The following is a 22,865-nucleotide window of genomic DNA, read 5'->3' as shown; positions in this document are numbered from 1 at the left end:
GCGTGTGTGTGTCACCATGTAGCAATTGTAGTGTGAACGCCTGCAACTGATTTACAATCAAATTAATATTAAATATTGAATCCAGTACATAAAAGTTAGAGTAAAAGTGAAAGGAGATCAGATAAAACAAACAAATTATCTACATATTTACACATACCTGAGATAAGATATAAGGTGCGTGAGCATTAGCAGCAGATGTATATTGTGCATGATATAATTTACTTATGAACGTTAGTTAAGGTGTTAGAAAAAGACCCCCAAAAAAAGACAAAAGTCAGTGCGTTGTAATGGGATTAAAGTGCAAAATGACAGTGCGTGTCGACCGCATAATCCACATAAGGTAGACTGACACTGGTATAATCCGCAAGTAGGTCCAAGGAAGAGCAAAGGTCTGAGACCAGCCTGACGACACTGCCTGTCATCAGGCTGTTGAACAAGGCTCATGCGTTACAAGGCAGAAATCCCCATTACACAACTTCTGGAATGTCACTCCATTGACTTCCATGTATTTTGGGTCACCAGGGGCCAAAAGGATACTTTACCCAGGACTTGTACAGTACATGAGATTATGCACATTTTCCTGAAATCCCACATGACCAACATGCTCAACACCACATACCAGATGTGATTTATGTTCCCTAACCTAGTATTCTAGTATTCTGCCTGACACAATTTTGAACTTCTTAACTTTGGCGATGACCCTCTCTACATGCACCCGGTGCTTTGCAATGTGCTTTGTTGTGAGCACATCTCCAGCTGGCATTTACTTCTTACAGCTGACAAAGGGTGGCAGGTTTAACTGAAACCCAATTGCCTTCAAGTTTTCCTCTATGCAAAACTCCTCAGCAAAAGTGTATCAAAAAGTGTACTGGAACGCTGTTTTTTTCCCAGTATAGTGTCCAGGATTCAGTGTTACAAAATGTACAAAATAAAACAATGATAAACATAATTATACTTTAATACAAACATTGTTCAGTGAAAGAGATCTCTGTCTGCCAAACTAAAGTGAGAGGGGAAGGGTCTGCGAGGGCCTCACAGACCTACAGCCTTGGAGGTCAAAGGTTGCAAGCCCCCCACTCGGTTCCACAATCCTCCTAGCGCGGGATGTCACGACCAGCAAATTATGGCTGTATTTGTAGCTTGCACCTGGCTCATATCTTATCTTATTGACTGGTTGACTAGCTTCATGTCCAGAGAGCATGTCCTTGGAGACAAAATGTCTAAGTCTCTATAATGAGTATGTGCGTATGTGTGTGTGCACATTAGTATGTACGTGCGTGCGTGCACGTTCGTGTGTGCAGTGCACGTGGACTGCAAATGGTAACAAGTGGAAAATTCCCTATCAACATGCATTCAGCATCGTGAGGATAAGACTCCCTGCCCCCTTGATGACAGTATGTTAACAAAAACTAATGATACAAGCCTATTTGACAGGGAATATGTGTGTTCTCTGTGGCTCTCCACGACGAAAGTACTAAGTAAAAAGTAGTATTTTTACATAAGTAAAAGTATCAATACTGCAATATCGAAATACTCCGTTACAAGTAAAAGTCCAGAATCAAAAATGTACTTGTGTAAAAGTACAAAAGTATTGGTATCAAAATGTACTTAAAGTAACAGTACTCATTATGCAGAATGTCCCATTTTGCAAGTTTTCAAATGTATAAAAATCTTTTGAAAATAGCAGATCTACAAGCTCACAATGTGAGCTTGTAGATCGGCTATTTTCAAATGGCCGATGTATATAGGGCTGAAGTGGGTAATGTATGTTCTGTAAAAACAATCAAAATCTACAAAGTAACTAGTAACTAAAGCTGTCAAATAATTATAGTGGAGTAAAAGTACAATATTTGCCTCTGAGATGTAGTGCAGTATAAGTAAAAGTACAGACAATTGGAAATACTCCAGTAAAGTAAAAGTACCTCAAAATTGTACTTAAGTACAGTACTTGAGTACGTTTACTTAGTTACTTTACACCACTGTGAGATGAGCTTGTTGGAGATCCCCTTTTGGGTCCTGGACTCCTGCCTCTTCACTGGAACCAGCCAAGGTATAGGTTATATATGAATCCATCTAAATGTTCTCCACTCTCGCTTTCTGCTGTCCGGATGCCTGGAAAGCACCAAACTTTAATATAAGATCAAATCTGTCTCGACAGTCTAATCGGATCAGTGGTTCTCAACCTTTTCAGGCCTTGACGCCCCAAAATAATCATAATATTTGAACTGGGGACCCCCCAAAATAATCATATTTGAACTGGGGACCACCCAAAATAATCATATTTGAACTGGGGACCACCCAAAATAATCATATTTGAACTGGGGACCCCCCAAAATAATCATATTTCAACTGGGGACCCCCCAAAATAATCATATTTCAACTGGGGACCCTCCAAAATAATCATATTTCAACTGGGGACCCCCAACCTGATAAGCACTTGGAATGTAGGATAAATATTCCACATATCGCTGTGTGCCCTAAAACAATGGTTCTCAAGCTGTGAAAATAGCCGATCTATTAGTGCGAGGCGTTGTGAGCTTGTAGATTGGCTATTTTCAAAAATGTTGCTTCTTTCTTATATTGTTTGACAATTTTGTAATTTTTGTAAAATTAAAAAGGTATTATAAGTCTTTAAATTGTCACTTCACTGTCATCTGGGGACCCACCAAAAATCATGTTGAGAACCACTGAATTAGATCATTCTGTTTTGTATTGAATAATGTTGCATACAGTAACAGTATTACCTTCCAGAGATGATACTGGACGCCGAACTGTATCACCAGCACCAACACTATGACTGTAAGTCTGATGATGAACGCCGTCGGAGGAGAAGCTTTGAAGATGTTAGCTGTAATATGAGAGATACATTTATGTTCAATAAAAAAACATCAACTTCGAAAAGATCACCAGCACTACTTGGCCCTTTTTAGGATCTCTTATTTATTGTCATTTATTGTCTGAAAATAGCAGATATTTTCAAATGTCTGAAATGTATATAGAGCTGAAGTGGGTAATGTGTGTTTTGTAATAATAATCAAAATCTACAAACTCACTTTCAAAGTAAAAGTATAATATTTGTCTCTGAGATGTAGTGGAGTAGAGGTAACTTGGAAACTTGGTAAAATTGGAAATACTCCAGTAAAGTAAAAATACCTCAAAATTGTACTTAAGTACAGTACTTCAACAGAGCCATGCACGCGATACATGTAAACTGTGAATTATTCAACTGACGAGTGCTCGCCGTTCTCTTTTCCAATTAAAAACTCACCAAACATCATGTAAAGAACATTTCTCAGTTCAAAAAAGCTTTGTTCAATTGGATGTATTTCACTTTCACGTTTGCCTGTTTGACTGAGATTCATGTTCTTTTGTAGTTAAAGGTGCTGTGGTTCTTATTTATTTTGGTCAAATAATTGTTAAATCTGTATATGATATTGTCATCATTGCTATAGCGTGTTTGTTCAGTAACATGGGTCTCCCCAACTCTCCAGCTCTATAGTAACAGAAAATACATTTTCAGGCCAGGATATCAATTTAAGCCAATCAGGAGAGAGAACTAATACAGGATACAGGATAACAGGGTGAAATAGGAAGTGATGACACAAAACAATGGAGACCCCCTGTTACTGAACAAACGCACTATAGCATACATGGGCAACTGGCGGCCCCCACCTTCACTTAATGCGGCCCGCAGGTTAATCGGAATACTGATATATTATTGATTTCAGCAGTTGCAATTACAAACATGCAAACATGACATTCTTTAATTATTAATTTAATTAGTAGCTTAATGACTAGTATTACAATTCTATTGTATTTCTTATGTCCAATGTATTTGTATTTAAGTTCATAAAGTTAACATAAGTATAACTAAATTAATTTGAAATTAAATCAAAATGTTATTTTTCAGGATTCCAATTCAAAATAGCAAAAATACCAGATCTACAAGCTCGTCGCACTGCGACGCGTTTTGAGCTTGTACTGTAGATCTGCTATTTTTGCTACTTTTGCTACAAACAAATCACTTGCCTTTCGTTTCATTCGTGTTACCTGTGACAGTGAGAGAGAGGAGCTCACTTTCAGAGGAGAAGTTCTGAGAAAAAACATAGACGTGATAAGAACAGCTGTAGTTCCCTTGGTGGGTGTGGTCTGCTGCAGCAGCAAACCGGAAGTTGGCAGAGTGATTGACAGCTGGTTGTGTGTGGTCGTGTGTCATGTTGGATCCAGTGAAGGTGAGGTGGAAGGATCCTCCTGGGTACTGAGGCTGGATGGAGCAGCCGATGGTGAAGTTGGAACCCTCGAACACCCGCAGCCCCTGCTGCTGGCCCTCGGAAACCCCGTTTATGGAGGGGAAGATGGTGATGTTTGGTTTAAACAGCAGATCTGTGACAAGACAGAGGTGATTGGTAGTTACCTGAACACATGACAGTATTTCTCAATGAAACCATTATCATTGTGAATTACACAATGTGAATCACACTCTATTATAGAGGTGTTGATCCTGAAATATTTCATGCAAATCAATTAAATTTATAGAGAAAAAGACAAATTGTGAAACATCCTCTGACAGACGGACAGAGAGGAAGACAAAGACGGGTGGATAGATAGATTGATGGCTATATAGATAAAATAAGACACTATTACTGTCATTGTTGAATTCATTGTTACCTGAACAGATCACCTCCAGTCTCCTCCAGGACCTTTCAGACTCCTTTATTCCACACTCCCTCAGTGATGACTCGGACCCAACACAGGGAGATGCAATCTCCCATACATTTTCTTTCAAACTGTATCTGGTTTCCGTTGAAACAGCAGAGCCACAGCTCAGCTGTCTACACACTACGGCTAATGAGTTCTGGTTCCACTCAGACAAGCCATCCACTGGTCTCCACTCTCCCTGGTGTTTCATCTCCAGTCTCCCGGCACATTGTCTGGATCCTCCCACCAACCTGACATCATTAGAATCTGCACAGACAGAGACGGTGTCATTAATTATATAAGATGTCATTGTATTTTCTGAACAGTCCACAGCACACCGGTGAGATGCAGAGTAGACAGAAATTGTGCCAACTTATATTGAGCATCAGTGACGACTAATAATGTGATGGTAAGGTTGAAAATGGGTGAAGTAAAGTCTTTAATAAAATAGTAGGCCTAGGGTGACCTTAAATGGACACCTCAAAAACATGTTTTACATTTTCGGAATCTTTTAAACCTCACGTCACACATAGTCTTATATAGAAACATGCAGTAAAAGCATCCAGCAATCACCATTTGTATTTAAATGGCATGTTGTCATCTGCCGTAGTATTTTCACACAGACTTCAACCAACAACCAAGTGTCATTAAAATAGAATCCTACTGTACCTGAACTGCAGACCAAAGTGAAAATTAGAATGACTATTTTATCCATATCTGTCTGTAGCTTCAAGTTCATCTGCTGGGTGAGGGTGCTATGATCTAGATTTCTGTCCTCACTGAACAAGTTTCCTGTCTAATATAACTGTTCATTTGTGTCACGTACACATGTGGTTTCTCTGTAGCTGGCAGCAAGGTGCAAGATGACGAGAAGAGGCAAGCGGCGTGGTCGCAATGGTCTGTATAGCTGACCACAAGAGTGAGTTAGAGGAAAACATTGTTTAAATGTCAATACGTCTCCCTACAGAAGTCAGAGATGTCGATATGTCTATAATAGGCTCTATGCACAGCAGCCATATCGGAAACAAATTGGGCCCCTTCCGTACTTCCTTCACAGGTGTTACCAATGATACTAATGAAGGCTCTGTTCCATTCTGGTCAAACAGAGTCAGGGTGCTGATAGTGTGCATGTTGGCTCACTGGAAATACTTGAGAGGGTTCCAAATGGCCCCTTGCGGGTGTGTAACTCTGAGAGTGTACAAATGGAACCAAATGGACCCGTAAGGGTCCATTTGGTTCCATTTATACACTCTCAGAGTTATGGGGGTCCTTGCAATTAAAAGGTTTGAGAACAACTGTGCTACACTTAATGGAACAGAGCCTTCACTAGTTTCATTGGTAACACCTGTGAAGGAAGTAAGAAGAGGCCCAATTTCCTTCCAATATGGCTGCTGTGCATAGAGCCTATAGAGAGAAGCTGCAGTGAATTTGACTCTCCCAAACACATGCATGTAATCAAGGGTGTAATGGGGTCTGGAGAAGTGGGTATACTCTAACATTACAAAACAAATGTATGCCTATATGATAGGATTATGTGTAGCATCAGTGCAGGTGCAAGTGTGTATTCACACATCGCTGCTGTCCGTCCGGCAGAAACCAGCTAACCCCAAAATGTTCATTTTTCAGTAAATAAAAAAGAAGTGGAGTTAGGAGGTTTTGTTCATCATTGATAAGAACAGCTGAATGGACCTCCACGCTCACAATGAGGTTGGAGGTCAAAAGGGGGTGGAGCCTGGAGTCAGCAAAACCAGCTAACTCCACCCCCCTTTGCTGGAGTTAGCTGGTTTAGCAGAAAGTTTGAGGATCCAATGGAGTTAGCTGGTTTTGTCAGAAGCGCTTTTTAATGCTTTTCATTGGTTCAATATTTTTTTTACCAACACACAGACGTAAAGGGTGTTCAATAGCACTGATTTATGGAAAAAAATGCAAAAGCGTCAAAATGGAGTTAGCTGGTTTCTGCCGGACAGCAACGATATGAAGGTTCAAGTGCACGTGTGAGTGTACAGCCTATTATGTATAGAGTGTGATTTAGTGTTGAAAATGCAACCTGTTAGTTAACCAGACAGCTAGTCAACCAACCAGTCAGCTAGTTAGTTAGCCAGCCAGCTAGCCAGCCAGACAACCAACAAACCAGCTACTAAGTATTGGTACAATTTCAAGGTGCATTTCAAGGTGACGTTAAAAAGAAAATGTAATGATTTTAAAATAAAACAAAGAGGTTCTAATTGTATAGGGATAATACAAGACAGTCATTAGTGTATAATAACCATCATAATTACATTATTACAACAAAATGGTGAGTCTGACAAGAACATGGTATTTGTCTGACTATTATGCCTATGACCTTCTTGTCTCTTTTGTTGTGGCGGGATGTGACACATATTTAGGGGGCAACGCAGCACAATTCTGTATTTCACCCCGAGCAGTGATTTCTTCCATCCTGTTGCCTCGTCAGCAGTGATGGAAAAAGTACTCAAATGTTTTACTTGAGTAAAAGTATAAATACTACAATGTAGAAGTACTCTGTTACAAGTAAAAGTCCGGAATTAAAAATGTACTTGAGTAAAAGTACAAAAGTATTGGTATCAAAATGTACTTAAAGTACCAAAAGTAAAAGTACTAAAATGTTAGAAAGTAGCAGATCGCGATGCGACGCGTTGTGAGCTTGTAGATCGGCTATTTTCAAATAGCCTAGGTATAAAATAGGGCTAAAGTGGTAAATGTATGTTTTATAATGTAATAATTTATATCTGCAAAGTAACTAGTAACTAAAGTTTTCAAATAGTTGTAGTGGGGTAAAAGCACAATATTTGCCTCTGGGATGTAGTGGAGTAGAAGTAAAAGTATAGACGATTGGAAATACTCCAGCAAAGTAAAAGTATCTCACAATTGTACTTACTGTAAGTACAGTACTTGAGTAAATGTACTTAGTTACTTTACACCACTGCTCGTCAGTTGATAATGATCGTTCTTCATGTTGTTGCTTCGTTGTCACTTCCGTCTTCCTCTAATACATTTATGTTAACAGTTCCTTGTAAAACACCCGGCACTGGGAAAATATTGTTTTTAGGTTTTTATTATCATCACAAAACATTTGAAGATAAACTAAGAACAATAACAACCATTTTCATTAGTTACCTTCATTTAGAGTCCTGTAGAGATAATCTTTGCAAAAGAATTACATTAACCACTTAAACCCTATACATTTTGTTGACCGGGGTACCACAGGGATCTGGCTCTCCTTTTTTCCCCACCTACAGTGATGCGTTGGAAGCTTGTAGATCATTTATTTTCACAGAATCTTTGCCTAGGCTCTATTCACAGCAGCTATATTATCACTTCCTTCACAGGTGTTACCAATGATACTAATGAAGGCTCTGTTCCATTTAGTCTAGCACAGTGGTTTCCACGACCCCCATGACTCTGAGAGTGTACAAATGGAACCAAATGGACCTTTACGGGTCCATTTGGTTCCATTTGTACACTCTCAGAGTTACACACCTGTAAGAGGCCATTTGGAAGCCCATGAGGGTCCCTGGACCCCAACTGTAGACCCACTGGTGTAACGGAGTGTTTCCAGTGAGCCAACATGCACAATATCAGCACCCTGACTCTGTTTGACCAAAATGGAACAGAGCCTTCATTAGTATCATTGGTAACACCTGTGAATGTCTTCACACTATGGCTGCTGTGAATAGAGCCTATTGGGGACTAAGAGTGACATAAATAAGGCTATAGTCCTACCTGCATGATCGCGGTTCAAATCGGCCCCGAAGGTTTTTCCTGCATGTCACCCCCAACTGTCCTGTCTCTCTGTTTACTGTCCTGTCTGAATAAAACATAAAGTGCCCCAAAAATATCCCCTCCTTCAAAAAATAATAACAAGAATTACATTTATAAGGAACAGCCATTGACAAGTCTTGTAGAGAAAAATAGATCAGAGGTTGATAGAATGTCCAAAAATAAAATTAGACAATATTTATGATTAAATAATGCTTCACAATATGATTGGTAGATTAGAAACCGATCAGGTTGAGTTTTCTTCATTTGCGTCCAGGAACCTTTTCTCCAAGAGGAACTTCCATTAGTTTCTGCAAATTAGGGAGAAAAAGTACAAATTTACTGAAACATTACAGCATGTTAGAATCCAGAAGAGTTTATTTACCATTCTGTCACAACAAAAAAAGGTAGAACTTCATTAATCCCGTGGTGGGGAAGTTCTGTTTCAGCTTCACACAGCTGATGGCGGCTCAGATGGTCATGATGAGCACTCGGGGACACTTCGACACGTATAGGGAGGTTTCCTGTTAGTAAACATGAGAGGAATATGACCGCGCAGCTGCGGGGGGAAGCCTATGGGTGCGTTTGGAAATTACGCACCGGAGCACACTCGCCTATTAGTTTGTATTGGCCAGTGCGCTCACTGCCGCTCAGGGTTGTATTTTCGAACGCGCCTGCCCTTACCTTACCCCCAGGCATGCGCAGATTGCGCATTCTGCTCTGTGATGACGTCGCTCGGAAACCCGTCTATACACTCTACCCACTGAACTGCAGCTTAACTGCAGCTTAAAGGGATAGTTCACACAAAACCATACTTTTTTTCTATTGATTAGTCACCCCATGGAGACTTCATGGATATTTTTTTAGTTTTTGTCACATTCTTAAGCCAATAATTTGATGACCAGCGGACCGGTAGGCAGCGGTTCCGGTAGGAGACACAAATGGGGATGCACCGAATGGGAAATTCTTGTCCGAAACCGAATACGATTCGATGATTTAGAAAAAACAAAACAATTATATATATATATATATATATATATATATATATATATATATATAATTATTTTTGATTATGGCAAAACGTATAATCACTATGGGTCCATATTGAGATCAGTTATAAAATATATATACATTCGATATTCGGTATTCAAATCTATTCGGCCGAATACCGAATATGCTTTTTTTGGCCATATTCGGCCGAATGATTCGGTGGCCGAATATTCGGTGCATCCCTAGACACAAAGGAGACTCTTTGTGTCTCTACCGGAACCGCTGCCGGTCATCAAACTATTGGCTTAGGAATGCGACAAAAACTAAAAAATATCCATGAATTCAAGTCTCCATGGGGTGACTACGGTAATCGATAGAAAAAAAGTCCTTTTGGGGGTGAACTAGTCTATCCCATTCCCTTTAAGTTATTGCTTAAGTTTCAGTCAAGTACAATAATAATCCAAATCCAACCAAATCCAACTCCCCAGCTCCCCATTCGTAACGTTAAGCGTACGTCCCGATGCGACACGCTGCGAGGCTCACCTTGAGCAGTCGAGCGGCGTGCACGTTGTCCTCCTCGTTCTCGGCTCTCTGTCGGTCCACCTGGTAGCGGTCGCAGGCCACCGTCAGCTCCTGGGGATCGTAGAGGACGGCGGGGTCCAGGGAGTGGCTGTTGATCAGGCTCACCAGGTACTCCTTGTAGTGCTTCCTGTGAAAACACAGGAAGTGACATTTGATACGTTCTAAATGTCTGTTATAGTCTACAATTCAGGCATGGACTTATCCAGGGCAACATACCTGTGTGCAAAATCAGAGTAACTGGCCCCCAGTGAACAAATGACAGATAGATGATCGATTTAGTGCTACAAATCATCTAGGATACCGGATAAACATCAAACCTAGCATCTGTCTAAAGCAGTGGTTTTCAACCCTTTTCATATCAAGATCCGTTGATCAAAAAATCCTTCTACAGTCTCTAATTGTGTAGACTTCTTGTAAATTCAGTAATGCAGATGTTTAACAATAATTTAACTCTTGAGAGCGTAAAATGAAACCAAATGGACCCGTAAATACTGGAAATAACATTGTATAACTAGAATCTATTTAAAAGAAAAAAGGTGACAAGAAGCAATACAAGAAATGAGGAGTGCTAGGGGGGTGAGGTGGAGTGAAGAGGTGAAATGGCCATATCTCTGCTAGATCTCCGTTCCTCCTGCTTTACGGCAAAACAATCCTCACTGAAACGGCCATAGCTCTTGAATGGAGGATCGCTACCAGACATTTTTTTCCCTCTACTACAACAACCCTGTGCGTGTAATGCGCCGATGTCCGTGAGGACGGCGGTCACAGAGAATATTCCATGATTTTACAAAGGTACAGTAAAATCTGTGTTTTTGCTGGCAGCAGTGGCACACTATTACACTATTGATCTGGCAGTCAAAGAGTTAAAAGATTTTTCAAAAATGGTAAGAAATAGCAGATGTACAAGCTCGTAGTGTGGAATGAAGTGACGCGCTGTGAGCTTGTATATCTGCTATTTTTGTATAGCCAACGCGAAAATCTAAAATGACACAGATGCTTTCCCGGTTTGAATGGGTTAATGTCTGTTGTGCTCTTATATGGATGACAAATTCCTGTAAAAGAGCTGAACAAAATGACGATGAAGAGAATGAGATGGTAATGTCTAGCTGGCTGCAACACCAATGTATGTGTCCAAACGTTGCTAATAAATATTTCTAAGGGAGAAAATATACAGAGTATCCAGTATATTTCCTACATGGGACACAGTCTCACTGAGATGTACGTTGACGAGGATTTTGAATAGAATTAATAAATGAAAATGTGAACTGACTCGCAGAGGCCTGCTTGGTCTGGCTGGGTCCTGATCCCACAGGGAGAGTCCAACTGCTGGCCACCTTCATCCTTCTGTTCCATCACACCACAGGCGTCTGGGGCGGGGAAAACAAAACGGTTCAAACTAATATTCAGAGTGATAAAAAAAAACTGCTCAGGATCAGACAACTGTTCAGAGTGAGATACAGTCAGATGGGACTCTGAAGCAAAGGAATGTATGGATCCATCAATCAATACAAAAACAATTTCTATGACACATAGATAATAATAATAATAACGATAATAATAATTGTCAAAAGGCTCATGGATCTGTAATCTGCCGAATTGTCCTGTTTATCTTTCTTTTCTGTTGTGTTTTTCTGTTGTGTCTTTTTCTTTATGTGTTTTTTTTTATTTTACTTTTTTTGTTTTGTTTATTTGCTTAAAAAAAATTGTAAAATGTAAATTATCTGCAGAAAAGCAAAAGGCTCATGGAGAGTCACTGACACCCAATTAATCCTGAGTGAATGGCTGCTCATTCACGCCACGGCCACGCACAGGTGTGGGAGGTTATTTAGATAGGCACTCATTTCCACATGGTCAGATCACCAAGCCAAATTTTCCTACCCGTCGCCTCCCGAAACCGAAACCTCCCGAACCCCCACCATTCTGCAGCCCTCAAATACTGTGGGCGTCCAAGAATCAACATAACTCCTTTGATCTCAAACTCCATTGAAGTCTGGATGTAGTCGAGTTGCACGGAGTGCAGCGCGAGTGGATTGTTTAGCCGAGTTTGTTTGTTCTCCCCCACACAGCGGGGGTTAACGAGAACACATATTTAGGTGCAATGGACCATAATATTATACAGCACATAGCAGGATAGAATTTGCCATTTATTATTTAGTTTATTGGATATGTTTATTGACCCAAGTATTGTATATTTCTGTTTCCTTTTGTACAGCACACAAACATCCACACGCCCTAACTTGGCTTCAATAAATATGCCACAAAGTGGCTGAACTTGACCTCTGTCTCCGCTTCCTCCTTAATTAGTCAGCTTGACCCGTGACCATTACCTGCTCACCCTGTCAGTGACTTAAACTGAATCTATACCCAAAGACATATTTTCAATAATAATAATACTATAAAGTAAATGAAGTAGTGTGTATACACTATACAGGAAGTTGTCTTACCGGTCTGTGTTCCATTAGGAGGGTCAATGTTGAACTCCACAACATTTTTCTGAGAAACAACATCAAGACACATGATTACATCACACACAGAGATGTAAGATTCAAGAGGTGTTTTGGTACATCTCATATTGTAGGAGTACACAGTGTAACGCGTACACACACACACACACACATGCGCACACACATGCGCGCGTGCACACACACACACACACACACACACACACACACACACACACACGAATGCAGACACACAGAGGAATGCAGACAGAAGAGTGACAGGAGCGAGGGACATAGACTCAGTTAATAATTCTAATATATTAATAGAAGAGTTATATTCTTCAATTTACAGAGGAAACAAAACATAATTAGTTGTTTGGTCATTCATTTGCAGTTTACGTTGTACTCTCTCAGAGTTATATTGACACTGAGGATTATACAGTGTGGAGTGAGAGATAAATAGCGGAATGTGCGTCCTCAGGGACACAGGACCGCTCTATCTACGCTGTAGCCTTGACATTCCTGTGATGTCTGGCAGGAAATGTTCCATCTAAGATAATCCTCAACTCCCTCTACACAAAGACCCTCTCAGTATCAGACCACAAGTTTCATTAAGACGCACATATGTACTGTAATCAGTGGTGGAAAAGGTACTCAAATTCTTCACTTAAGTAAAAGCATCAATACTTGAATGTAGAAAAATGTTACAAGTAAAAGCTCGGAATGAAAAATGTACTTGAGTAAAAGACCAAGAAAGAAAAGTCCAAAGGTATTGGTATCAAAATGAACTTAAAGTACCAAAAGTAGAATGTACTCATTACGCAGAATTTTTTCTTCTTTTGAAAAGATCTGCTATTTTCAAATGGCCGAAATGTCTATGGGGTGAAGTGGTTTTGTAATAATAATCAAAATCTACAAAGTAACTAGTAACTAAAGTTTTCAAATAATTGTAGTGGAGTAAAAGTACAATATTTGCCTCCGAGATGTAGTGGAGTAGAAGCAAAAGTACAGAGCATTGGGAATACTCCAGTAAAGTACAAACACCCCAGAATCTTACTTGAGTACAGTACTTAAGTGAGTGTACTTAGTAACTTTACACCACTGCTACAGCATAAGCCTTGTACCTGCAGCAGGGCCTGTAGTCTGGCTGGTTCCCAGTCTCTGAGGTAGAACAGACAGTCACGTGGGTGATGAGCATGAAGGCCTGTGATCTTACATTGAGCTGTCTTACATGCCGTCTGAGACACACACACACACACACACACACACACACACACACACACACACACACACACACACACACACACACACACACACACACACACACACACACACAGAGTCACAGTTAACAATTCTAATACATGAGTATAAGAGTTATTATTTACAGAGGAAAAAAAAGATAATCGGTTGTACTGGTTCATTTGCATTGTATGCGAGTAAATCATAAAGTAATGAAGTAAATAAGCATGTGAACTGACAGTGTGGAAGGGGTTGTTGCAGCCGCTGCAGAACTGGTATCTGCACTGGGAACAGCTGAAATGGATGCATCCTCCCTTTGATAATGCATACTGGAACCTACAATGAGGACATGCTGGAGAGAGAGAGAGAGAGAGAGAGAGAGAGAGAGAGAGAGAGAGACAGACAGAGACAGAGACAGAGACAGAGACAGAGAGAGAGAGAGAGAGAGAGAGACAGTAGTTAAATTAATATCAACAGGTCCATGTATTCCATTTACAGTACATGCTAACCTCTTGGTTGACTCTTTCATCCCGAGTGACAAATCATTTTTCACCACGAGTAAAAGCATGAACCTGTATGAATGAGGCATCATCGAATTGATGGTTGGATGTGAAATGTTCGCGTATGCATTTACAGATTGCTTATCCTGCAAATGACCTGACCACACTTCTTTCGTAACAGTTGCATGCCAACTTGTGCGTACATTGCAACCTCCTTCTAACCTTGTAATTCTAATCTCCACATGTGGTCTCTTACTCCCCTTTTATTCTGGTGTGGTGGTAAATCTGACACAGTTTGGTGTCAACCATTTAGATCATGGGTCTTCAACCAGTGGTCCGGGGACCACCAGTGGTCCTTCAGGGGGTTCCAGGTGGTCCCCAGCTAAATGAGTGTTGGTAACCAAATGAACCCTTATAGATATTTAACTCTTGAGAGAATGAAAATGAAACCAAATGGACCCGTAAGGGTCCATTTGGTTTCATTTTACACTCTCAAGAGTTAAATTATTGTTAAACGTCTGCAATACTTAATTAAAGAATTGTTATGTTGATCGACGTGTGCCTGTTATCTCTCCTATGGTACAAACATCCATACAGCATGGAATTGTGGACAAAATCTTATCCAACGATAACAAAATATTCAAAGTGTTGGGTCTGAGAGTATAAATCTCATCAAACGGTGGTTCCGTGGCTCAAATGCCGAATAAATTATGGACCTTGATATGAAAAGGGTTGAAAACCCTTGATTTAGATGAACATGTTTGATGATCTTAAGGTCTGAGAACTGCACTGCCACTGACCTGTGTGTCTGATGTACTAACTGTAACTCCTACAGGTACAATATAGAACTGTGACACACTAAGAGGAATGATGTACGGCGCTATAATTTCTATTTCTACAGGTATAATATAGCAGTGGTTCTCAACCTTTTCAGGCCGTGATTCCCCACAATAATCACATTTGAACTGGGGACCCCCCACCCTGAAAGGCACTTGGAATTGTAGGAGTTGAGATGCAACATTTAGTTTGACTCGGTTCCACAGATACATTTTTAACAGATACAATAGACGATCTAAAAGCTCACAACGCCTCGCAACACAATTTTTGTCTTATTCTATTTGACAATTTGGACAGTGTTTGAACAGTTTTTGTTTTATAGTATAGTTGTTTGTTGATTACTTTTGATGCAGTAATGGTCTTTTTTCTTGAGGTATTAAATAGGTCTTATAAGTCCTGGCCTAGCGGTCCAGGCGCATATCACATATAGGCTCTAATGCAGCCTGACAGCGGGTCGCGGGTTCGAATCCCGATCACAATGACTTTTGCTGCGTATCACTGCCCGTCTCTCTCTCCCTGTTTCTCTACATTATGTACTATCAATAAAGGCAGAAAAGCCCTAGCCTGGCGTAGCTAGACTATATCACTGCGTGGATATGAGTCTGGTGCTTCCATGAGGACGTTTTTCTTCCCAAGGGGCGGGATCAAAACAATAGCCCTCGACGCAATTGGTTAGACCTACAACCAACTACCAATTACAGTCTCCCATATTCGAATACTGAGCCCTGATTGGTTCCCCACGTCTCCTGGAACAGGAAATGGATTCTCTATGGAGCGGTGCCAGACCCAAATCGCAGAGTGCACATTTTATTTTGCACTCGCAGATTCGTCTGGTCCCAGGCTAGAAAAGCCCCCCAAATATCTTTTTTTCTCCCTTAAATAGTCACTTCACTGTCATCTGGGGACCCCCCCCTAAAATCAAGTGGGGAGCGGACCCCCCTGGGGGTCCCGACCCACAGGTTGAGAACCGCTGCACTATAGAACGGCGTAATTAATTATAGGGACTGACTGATGCCGTTGTCTCTGAGGAAACCGGCGAGGCCTTGCTTCTGATACTCGGGATCGTTGTCTCTCTTCCACTGCTGGAACTGATCGCAGGTCACGTCCTGATGCTGGACTTCCCACTGGGAGAGGAGGCGAACCAACGTTACATTTATTATAACACTATCAACACTAAACACAATCAATACAAACGAATGATGACAACATGACAAGAGCTTCAACTAACAGATCTACAATAGCGAGTACGATTTTAACCCATTTAGACCGGGAACGCATCTGTGTAATTTTAAGATTTCTTTGGGCTATTCAAAAATAGCAGATATACAAGCTTATAGCGCGGCACCGAGTGCCACGCTATGAGCTTGTAGATCTGCTATTTTTTAAAACATTTTGAAAAATGTGTGCAAATCTTCAAATATATATATTTCTAAAGCAAACATTTTTTAACTCAAATCTTTGCTTCTGGGGATTCTACAAATGTCTTCTAAATCCTAACAGTTTTTGGGAACGTATGTTGCTATAATATCAGTGGTTCTCAAACTTTTTCATGTCAAGGACCCCCAAAATGATGAAGCAAAGATTTCAGTTACAAATGTTCGCTTAAAAAAAAAATATATATATTCAAAGTTTTGCACAAATTTTCATGATTTTTCAAAAATAGCAGATCTACAAGCTCATACTCAGAAATGAGCTTGTGGATCTGCTATTTTTGAATAGCCAAAGTGTAAAATAATGGTTAAAGTGGTTCAAATCTAAAACAACTATGTTTTACCCGGGCCTTATGGGTTAAGAACAGACTTGAGGACAAGGCGAGTAAAACCCGGTTGGTCGTACTTACGGGCTTCTTACACCGAGCACAGAAACTCTTGTTACAGGACAGACAGGTGACCTTCAACTGGTCTCCGTCATAGATGAAGCCAAACGTGCACTGGGAGAGACAGAGAGAACAACACATACACACAAACACACATATACACACGGTGTGAACACAGGAGTACAGTGTGGAAACAGCACCTCCTGGTGAATCAACCAGTGAGGGTGAGAAATGCATAAATGCAACATCATGGTTTTGAGCCGTGTCACACTATCCTCTATTCCTACGCTGTACTACATGACGTGGAATTCTTTCTGGATCAATCAGCAATAGGCTCTATGCACAGCGGCCATATTGTAAGACATTCACAGGTGTTACCAATGACACTAATGAAGGCTCTGTTCCATTCTGGTCAGACGGAGTCAGGGTGCTGATATTGTGCATGTTGGCTCACTGGAAACACTCCCAAATGGCCCTTTACGGGTGTGTAACTCTGAGAGTTATGGGGGTCGTGGAAACCACTGCGCTACACTAAATGGAACAGAGCCTTCATTAGTATCACTGGTAACACCTGTGAAGGAAGCGATAATATGGCTGCTGTGCATAGAGCCTGTCGATAAGGAGTCAAGACAATATTCTAGGTGGTGGTGGTTATGCTTTATGTACATGATATCGTGGTCAGAAGTACATTAACACTCATGTTAGTGGTACGGTAGTTCTGCCTCGAGCACAGGGCAGAGATCATAGTTATACTGTTAGCTGCCTGAAGGACAAACTGAACCATAACAAGATAGGCTGTACAAAAACAATAGCTATTAGGCCTAGTGGAGACATTTAGGCTCTTACAAGCTGTATCGTAGAAGTATTATAAGTGATGGTATAATATAAAGGTTAGATATAAGCAGCCATATAACTTCTTCCTCATACACCACTACAGCAAACATAAAAACAAACGTATATATGACAAAATATCACAGAAGAAAAAGTGGTGCTTGGAAAGACTGTCACAGCATATAGAGGGCCTCACATGAAACATATTCATACAGATCATTTACTAGTGAAGACTAGAATAGATCAGATAACTGAAGGACTTGTGCCATGACAAGAGGCCGTTGTGAGTAGAGGTCCTGGTTATGTTGTATTATTTCTGTGCTGCTTATTGTCACACAATATAAAAATATATTATTTAACACGTTCACAAACACACATTAGATATACCAGTCCACGTAAGAGCAGTGAACAAAAAAAGACTGCTTTCATGTATTATGCTCCACACAAATGGAACAAACTTCAGGACTCTCTGAAACTGGTGCGATTGGTCTCAATAGAGACATTCAGGGTGCTTCTTAAGGACACACTACATAGTGACTGCACCGGTTTCATGTAACACTATGTTTATTTGCTTCGGTGACATTGTAATGTGATTCAAATGTTTGTTATTGTTTCTCATTATATATGTATTTTATATGTTGTTATCGGGGCGTCCTTGAAAAAGAGAGCTTGCTCTCAATGGGCTTCCCTGAATAAATAAAGGGAAAAAAAAGAAAAGAAAGAAATAATATAGTGGGGAGTGAAGGATCTCCTCACTCAACCTCTCCTCAAACAGAGGGTTTGGGTTCTAGCATTTGTGCAGTCAGCGTACTTGTCAGCACATGCGTTGACACAACATCTGGGATGCACGCGGATGTCCAAGTGGCCATGAGATGGCGAGGACATTTAAATCACACTGACCCTAGCGGATCCTCTCACGGCTAAGCGGATGCGGAAAGTATAATTTGGCCGTAAGTCTTGTTTTTAAACTTTTATTCATACAGGGTAGACTGCCAAGCATGTAGCACCCTGTTCCACAATCACACAGTTACACAACACACAACATTGCCAAAAATAACAGTGCAGGCAGAGAGGGGAGGCAATGTGTGAGAAAGGTTCTCCGATAGTATTTGATTTTCAACCCTGGATGTTTGCAGGTTATGAGGTCAATTTATTAGCTGGTTGAGCAACTCATCTTAACTCTTTTGCTATCTGACATTATCTGATTTCAGACTAGAGAAGGGAAGAAGGAAGACATGGCTCTAGAAATATGAAGACAATGACAATGGCATGTTGAATCAGCTAGAAGTCTAATGCTTGAAACCCACCATAAGCTCTGGGCGGAAAAAATAGTTTTTCCGCGTGCATTCTCATTGAAATGCATTGACCAGACGCTTTTTTGGTGGGTTCCCAGCGTTAGACAATACACGTAGCAGACTTACGTCACAACAACACACTTAAAATGATAATGCCATGTTGAATCAGCTAGCACACTTACGAGGCAGCACCATAGGAACTTGGGGTCCATCATCAGAGTGTGCTCCGTCAGTTTTTTATGATAGAGGTTGTAGACATCATTGTCCAGACAGGCCTTCAACTATCCAAAAAAAAAAGCAATATTATCAATAAATCATGTCCTATCATTTAGCATCATATAAAATCAGTGATTTTCAACAGTTTCAATTGCATGGACCCACAGTAAAATATGCATTAGGCCACAGACCCCATTTGATACGATTTTTTATGCTGCTTCTTTGAGGCTGTGTGCTATTTCAGCTTGTGCCTCTTGGTACAGAGCTGGCAGCAGTGTTTGACTAAAGCTAAGTTTGCTGCTAAGCTAAATGGCAAGGCTATGTTGCTCAACCAACAACAATGGGTTAGACATTTAGCTAAATAACCAAGCTATCTGCGAGAGAGTCACTACAAAGTATAGTCAGGCTGTTACACTCTCATCGCTGTGCTGATCAAACAAAACAATACAATTTTAAGCCTGATAATATTGAGACATTTTTGTTACTGCGATATCACAATAGCTACAATATTTTTACACATGACATCCCTTGTTCACTGCCATAGGACGACTTTGACGACTTTTTTTCCAAAGGCCCAGACTGCCAAGGACGACTTTGGACGATTTAATTATTTTTTTCCCCCACAGAACCAGGAGATAACGTGATCCAAAGATGTACTGCTCCATTCACTTCCTGGTTAAAGTATGTATTTTTGGCGAGGCATGCTATTTTCAACAGCATATAACAAGTGAAGGGGAGGTTGTGATTATTTTTTTTCCGCAGAAGCACAGTGAAACCCTCCGTGATTAGCAACCATCAGGGGATCGGTCATACTGGAGATAAATATTCTGTGACTACTTGAAAAGGTAAGAAAATCGAAAAATCGCTGGCAGTGGATGATTTAAGAGTCTTAAGAAAACTTTGGAGGTACTGAAGGCTACATAATTCATAAATAATAGACATCGATGGTCAGGAGAAATAGAATGATCAGGGAGGTGTCAATCAGTCTTATAAAACATGAATAGCACAGAAACACACACTGTATTATCACTTATCAATTCTGACGTGTGAGACTGAGAGAAAGAACATGATTCACACACTATATGAACGGAGTGCTAATAAATAAAGCATATATACACACATTGTTATCATTACTGACCTCAGCAAAAAAACATGTCAGATGGCTGAGAAACATTGGAGGCTGATGAGGACATTGTCATGAGGTATAAAACACGTGTAAGAGGGAGTCTAGTTGTTGCTCTCTCTGTGTGTGTGTGTGTGTGTGTGTGTGTGTGTGTGTGTGTGTGTGTGTGTGTGTGTGTGTGTGTGTGTGTGTGTGTGTGTGTGTGTGTGTGTGTGTGTGTGTGTGTGTGTGTGTGTGTGCGCGTGCGTGCGTGTGTGTGTGCAATCGCTTCACTTTGTAGACCAGCCTGAACTAATTCCTGTATTATTGCCTTAACTGTAATAACTCCTTGTATGTATTGAACATCACTGAATTTAATAATATTAATTTCACATAGTTCAGTTTTATGAAATATGAAATAATCAATAGTAATAATAATCTGGCCGACCCAGGGAATGTTTAGCCGACACAAACCGGACACATTTTTTATGAATTATTTAGAATTAGAAAACAAAAAACAATTTGATGAAACATGGTGATAAAACTGTTTGTTAAAAGAGCAATAATATTGCACTTTTAACTCATTCAGTGCCCGGCTTATTTATGGCAGTTTGGCTCTGAGTGCCACAGCCAAAATTCATTGTAAAGAAAAAGTGCTTAGGAGCCGAGATACAGCCTTTTTCAGTAAGAAGTTAAACAAAGAGTGAATGGAGCAGAATATTTTCAAATCATGATATCTTGGGTTCTGAACATTTTTTTCCCCCCAAAAAAACGTTTTAGATTTTTCTTGTCTTAGACGTCCAGTGGCGCTCAGGGCTTATATTAGCGGACGTCTTAGACGTCCAGTGGCACTGAATGAGTTAACAAACGTTAATCCTGATGAGGGGGGGGGGTACTTGTACATCATGGCTGGGGGATGTACTTGAGCATCAAGCCGCCTCACGCCACAGAAACAGAAGTTACGCTCCTGCTCCATGGCTTGGGAACCATTGGGTTCCCAAAGGCTATTAGCTTATTGTAGCTAATTACCTGTATATCCAGGGTTGAGAAGTAACTGTCCAGCTGTTCGGCATCGTTGATGTCTGGACCGGCGCATACAGGACACACCATGTCTCTGATGTGCTTCTCTTTCACGGCGATGGTGAAGTGCTGCGAGAAACACTCGTGACACACTGAGCACTGGCACGACGTCAGGCACTGCATCTATCAGTGCACACACACACACACACACACACACACACACACACACACACACAGTGTCAGTTTCATGGGTAAAACCGTACTGCCCTGCCAAGGTAAAGAGCAGTAACTACGTTTTGGGACACGCCGACTTATTTTTGTATCCCAAAGGTCAAATTAGCCTTTGTGATTTTGGGGGATAAACAATTACCTCAAGAACAGATGCAGAATTAGTGTAATATCACTTATATGCCGATATCTCATTTGGCTGACCAGTTGAATCACTTTTAATCCCATTTTTCAGTGTTTTTTGTTTTCGTAGTTACTGCTCTTTACCTTGGCAGGGCAGCGTAGTTCAGAACAAAGATTTACGACGGATTTAAACATTGCAGGGAAAGATTGAAGTGGTCTGAATCACCCTGTTGCAGGTCGGCTGACTGGCGGCTGATTGAATAAAAAGGTTATTATTATTGGTGTTTATCGTCGCTGTCGGGCAGAAACCTTGTATCTCCGTATTTCTTTTTTTTTTTTCTAAAATCAATACCCTACTTTGTTGTCCATCATTGTCACGCAAAAGTAGCAAAAATAGCCGATCTAAAAGCTCATAACTCGCATTTTGCTATTTTTTTTTTAACAGTTAAAGTGAAAGTGATTAATTGTGTCTGTGGGATTTATGAATATTGAACAATGAAAAGTATTAACAAGAGCTTGTGACTAATAACTACATGGGATTCATTGGAACATTGAATGGAACTTTTTTTTTTTTAAATTCCTGAAAAGTAACAGTTTTGGACATACACAGTTTCCAACCAACAGCAACGATATCCAAATAACTAAACCAAACTATACGGTACTACAACAAACAGTCGTACATTACTATCTCAGACAGGCATGTCCAAAGTCCGGCCTGGGGGCCAATCGTGGCACAACGGCAGATGTGAATTGGAGCTTCCTTCCTAAAATGTATTATTTATGGCCCACCAGTATAGTCATGTGAAACTCATACATTGATATATTTGTGTTTTGAAATGAACCTGGGCAGATAGGAGGATTCCTACCAAACTGCTTGTTCCATGTGTTGTTTCATTCCATTCTCAAGAACATTTTAATTAAATTGTTTTTGTATAGAGACTTCTTCTTCTACACTGCCATTTGAACAAAATACTATTTAAGGCTCTATGCACAGCAGCCATATTGGAAAGAAATTGGGCCTCTTCTTACTTCCTTCACAGGTGTTACCAATGATACTAATGAAGGCTCAGTTCCATTCTGGTCAGGGTGCTGATATTGTGCATGTTGGCTCACTAGAAACACTCCAATTTGGTTCCCAAATGGCCCCTTATGGTGGGTGTGTAACTC

The 22,865-nt window shown here is 40.5% G+C and overlaps 2 protein-coding genes across 3 annotated transcripts in view; both read right to left on the bottom strand.

The window, feature by feature from the left end:
- Positions 1-4,021: 4,021 nt before the first annotated feature.
- On the bottom strand, positions 4,022-8,448 carry LOC311038600 (uncharacterized protein; the record flags this gene model as incomplete). The annotated part of the gene is made up of 4 exons (XM_084048172.1): positions 4,022-4,383; positions 4,669-4,965; positions 5,368-5,494; positions 8,443-8,448. The coding sequence occupies 4 exons, from the start codon at positions 8,446-8,448 to the stop codon at positions 4,022-4,024; spliced, it is 792 nt and encodes a 263-aa protein (XP_083904298.1).
- Positions 8,206-22,865, bottom strand: part of LOC311038883 (E3 ubiquitin-protein ligase RNF31-like) — a 29,230-nt gene continuing 14,570 nt past the window's right edge. For both annotated transcript variants that reach the window (XM_084048507.1, XM_084048508.1), the window contains 10 exons: positions 21,357-21,530; positions 19,192-19,290; positions 16,908-16,997; positions 16,077-16,191; positions 13,970-14,082; positions 13,616-13,729; positions 12,495-12,543; positions 11,321-11,417; positions 10,012-10,177; positions 8,206-8,789 (listed from right to left, as the gene is read on the bottom strand). In XM_084048507.1, the coding sequence (XP_083904633.1) occupies positions 8,742-8,789; positions 10,012-10,177; positions 11,321-11,417; positions 12,495-12,543; positions 13,616-13,729; positions 13,970-14,082; positions 16,077-16,191; positions 16,908-16,997; positions 19,192-19,290; positions 21,357-21,530 (1,065 nt within the window). In that variant the 3' untranslated portion in view covers positions 8,206-8,741. The remainder of the gene's footprint in view (positions 8,790-10,011; positions 10,178-11,320; positions 11,418-12,494; positions 12,544-13,615; positions 13,730-13,969; positions 14,083-16,076; positions 16,192-16,907; positions 16,998-19,191; positions 19,291-21,356; positions 21,531-22,865) is intronic.

Source organism: Gymnoscopelus microlampas, assembly GCF_963454915.1.
Source record: "Gymnoscopelus microlampas genome assembly, chromosome: 22".
NCBI lineage: Eukaryota > Metazoa > Chordata > Actinopteri > Myctophiformes > Myctophidae > Gymnoscopelus > Gymnoscopelus microlampas.
The sequence above is the reverse complement of the archived record's forward strand: the minus strand, read 5'-3'. Positions and strand labels throughout refer to the sequence as shown.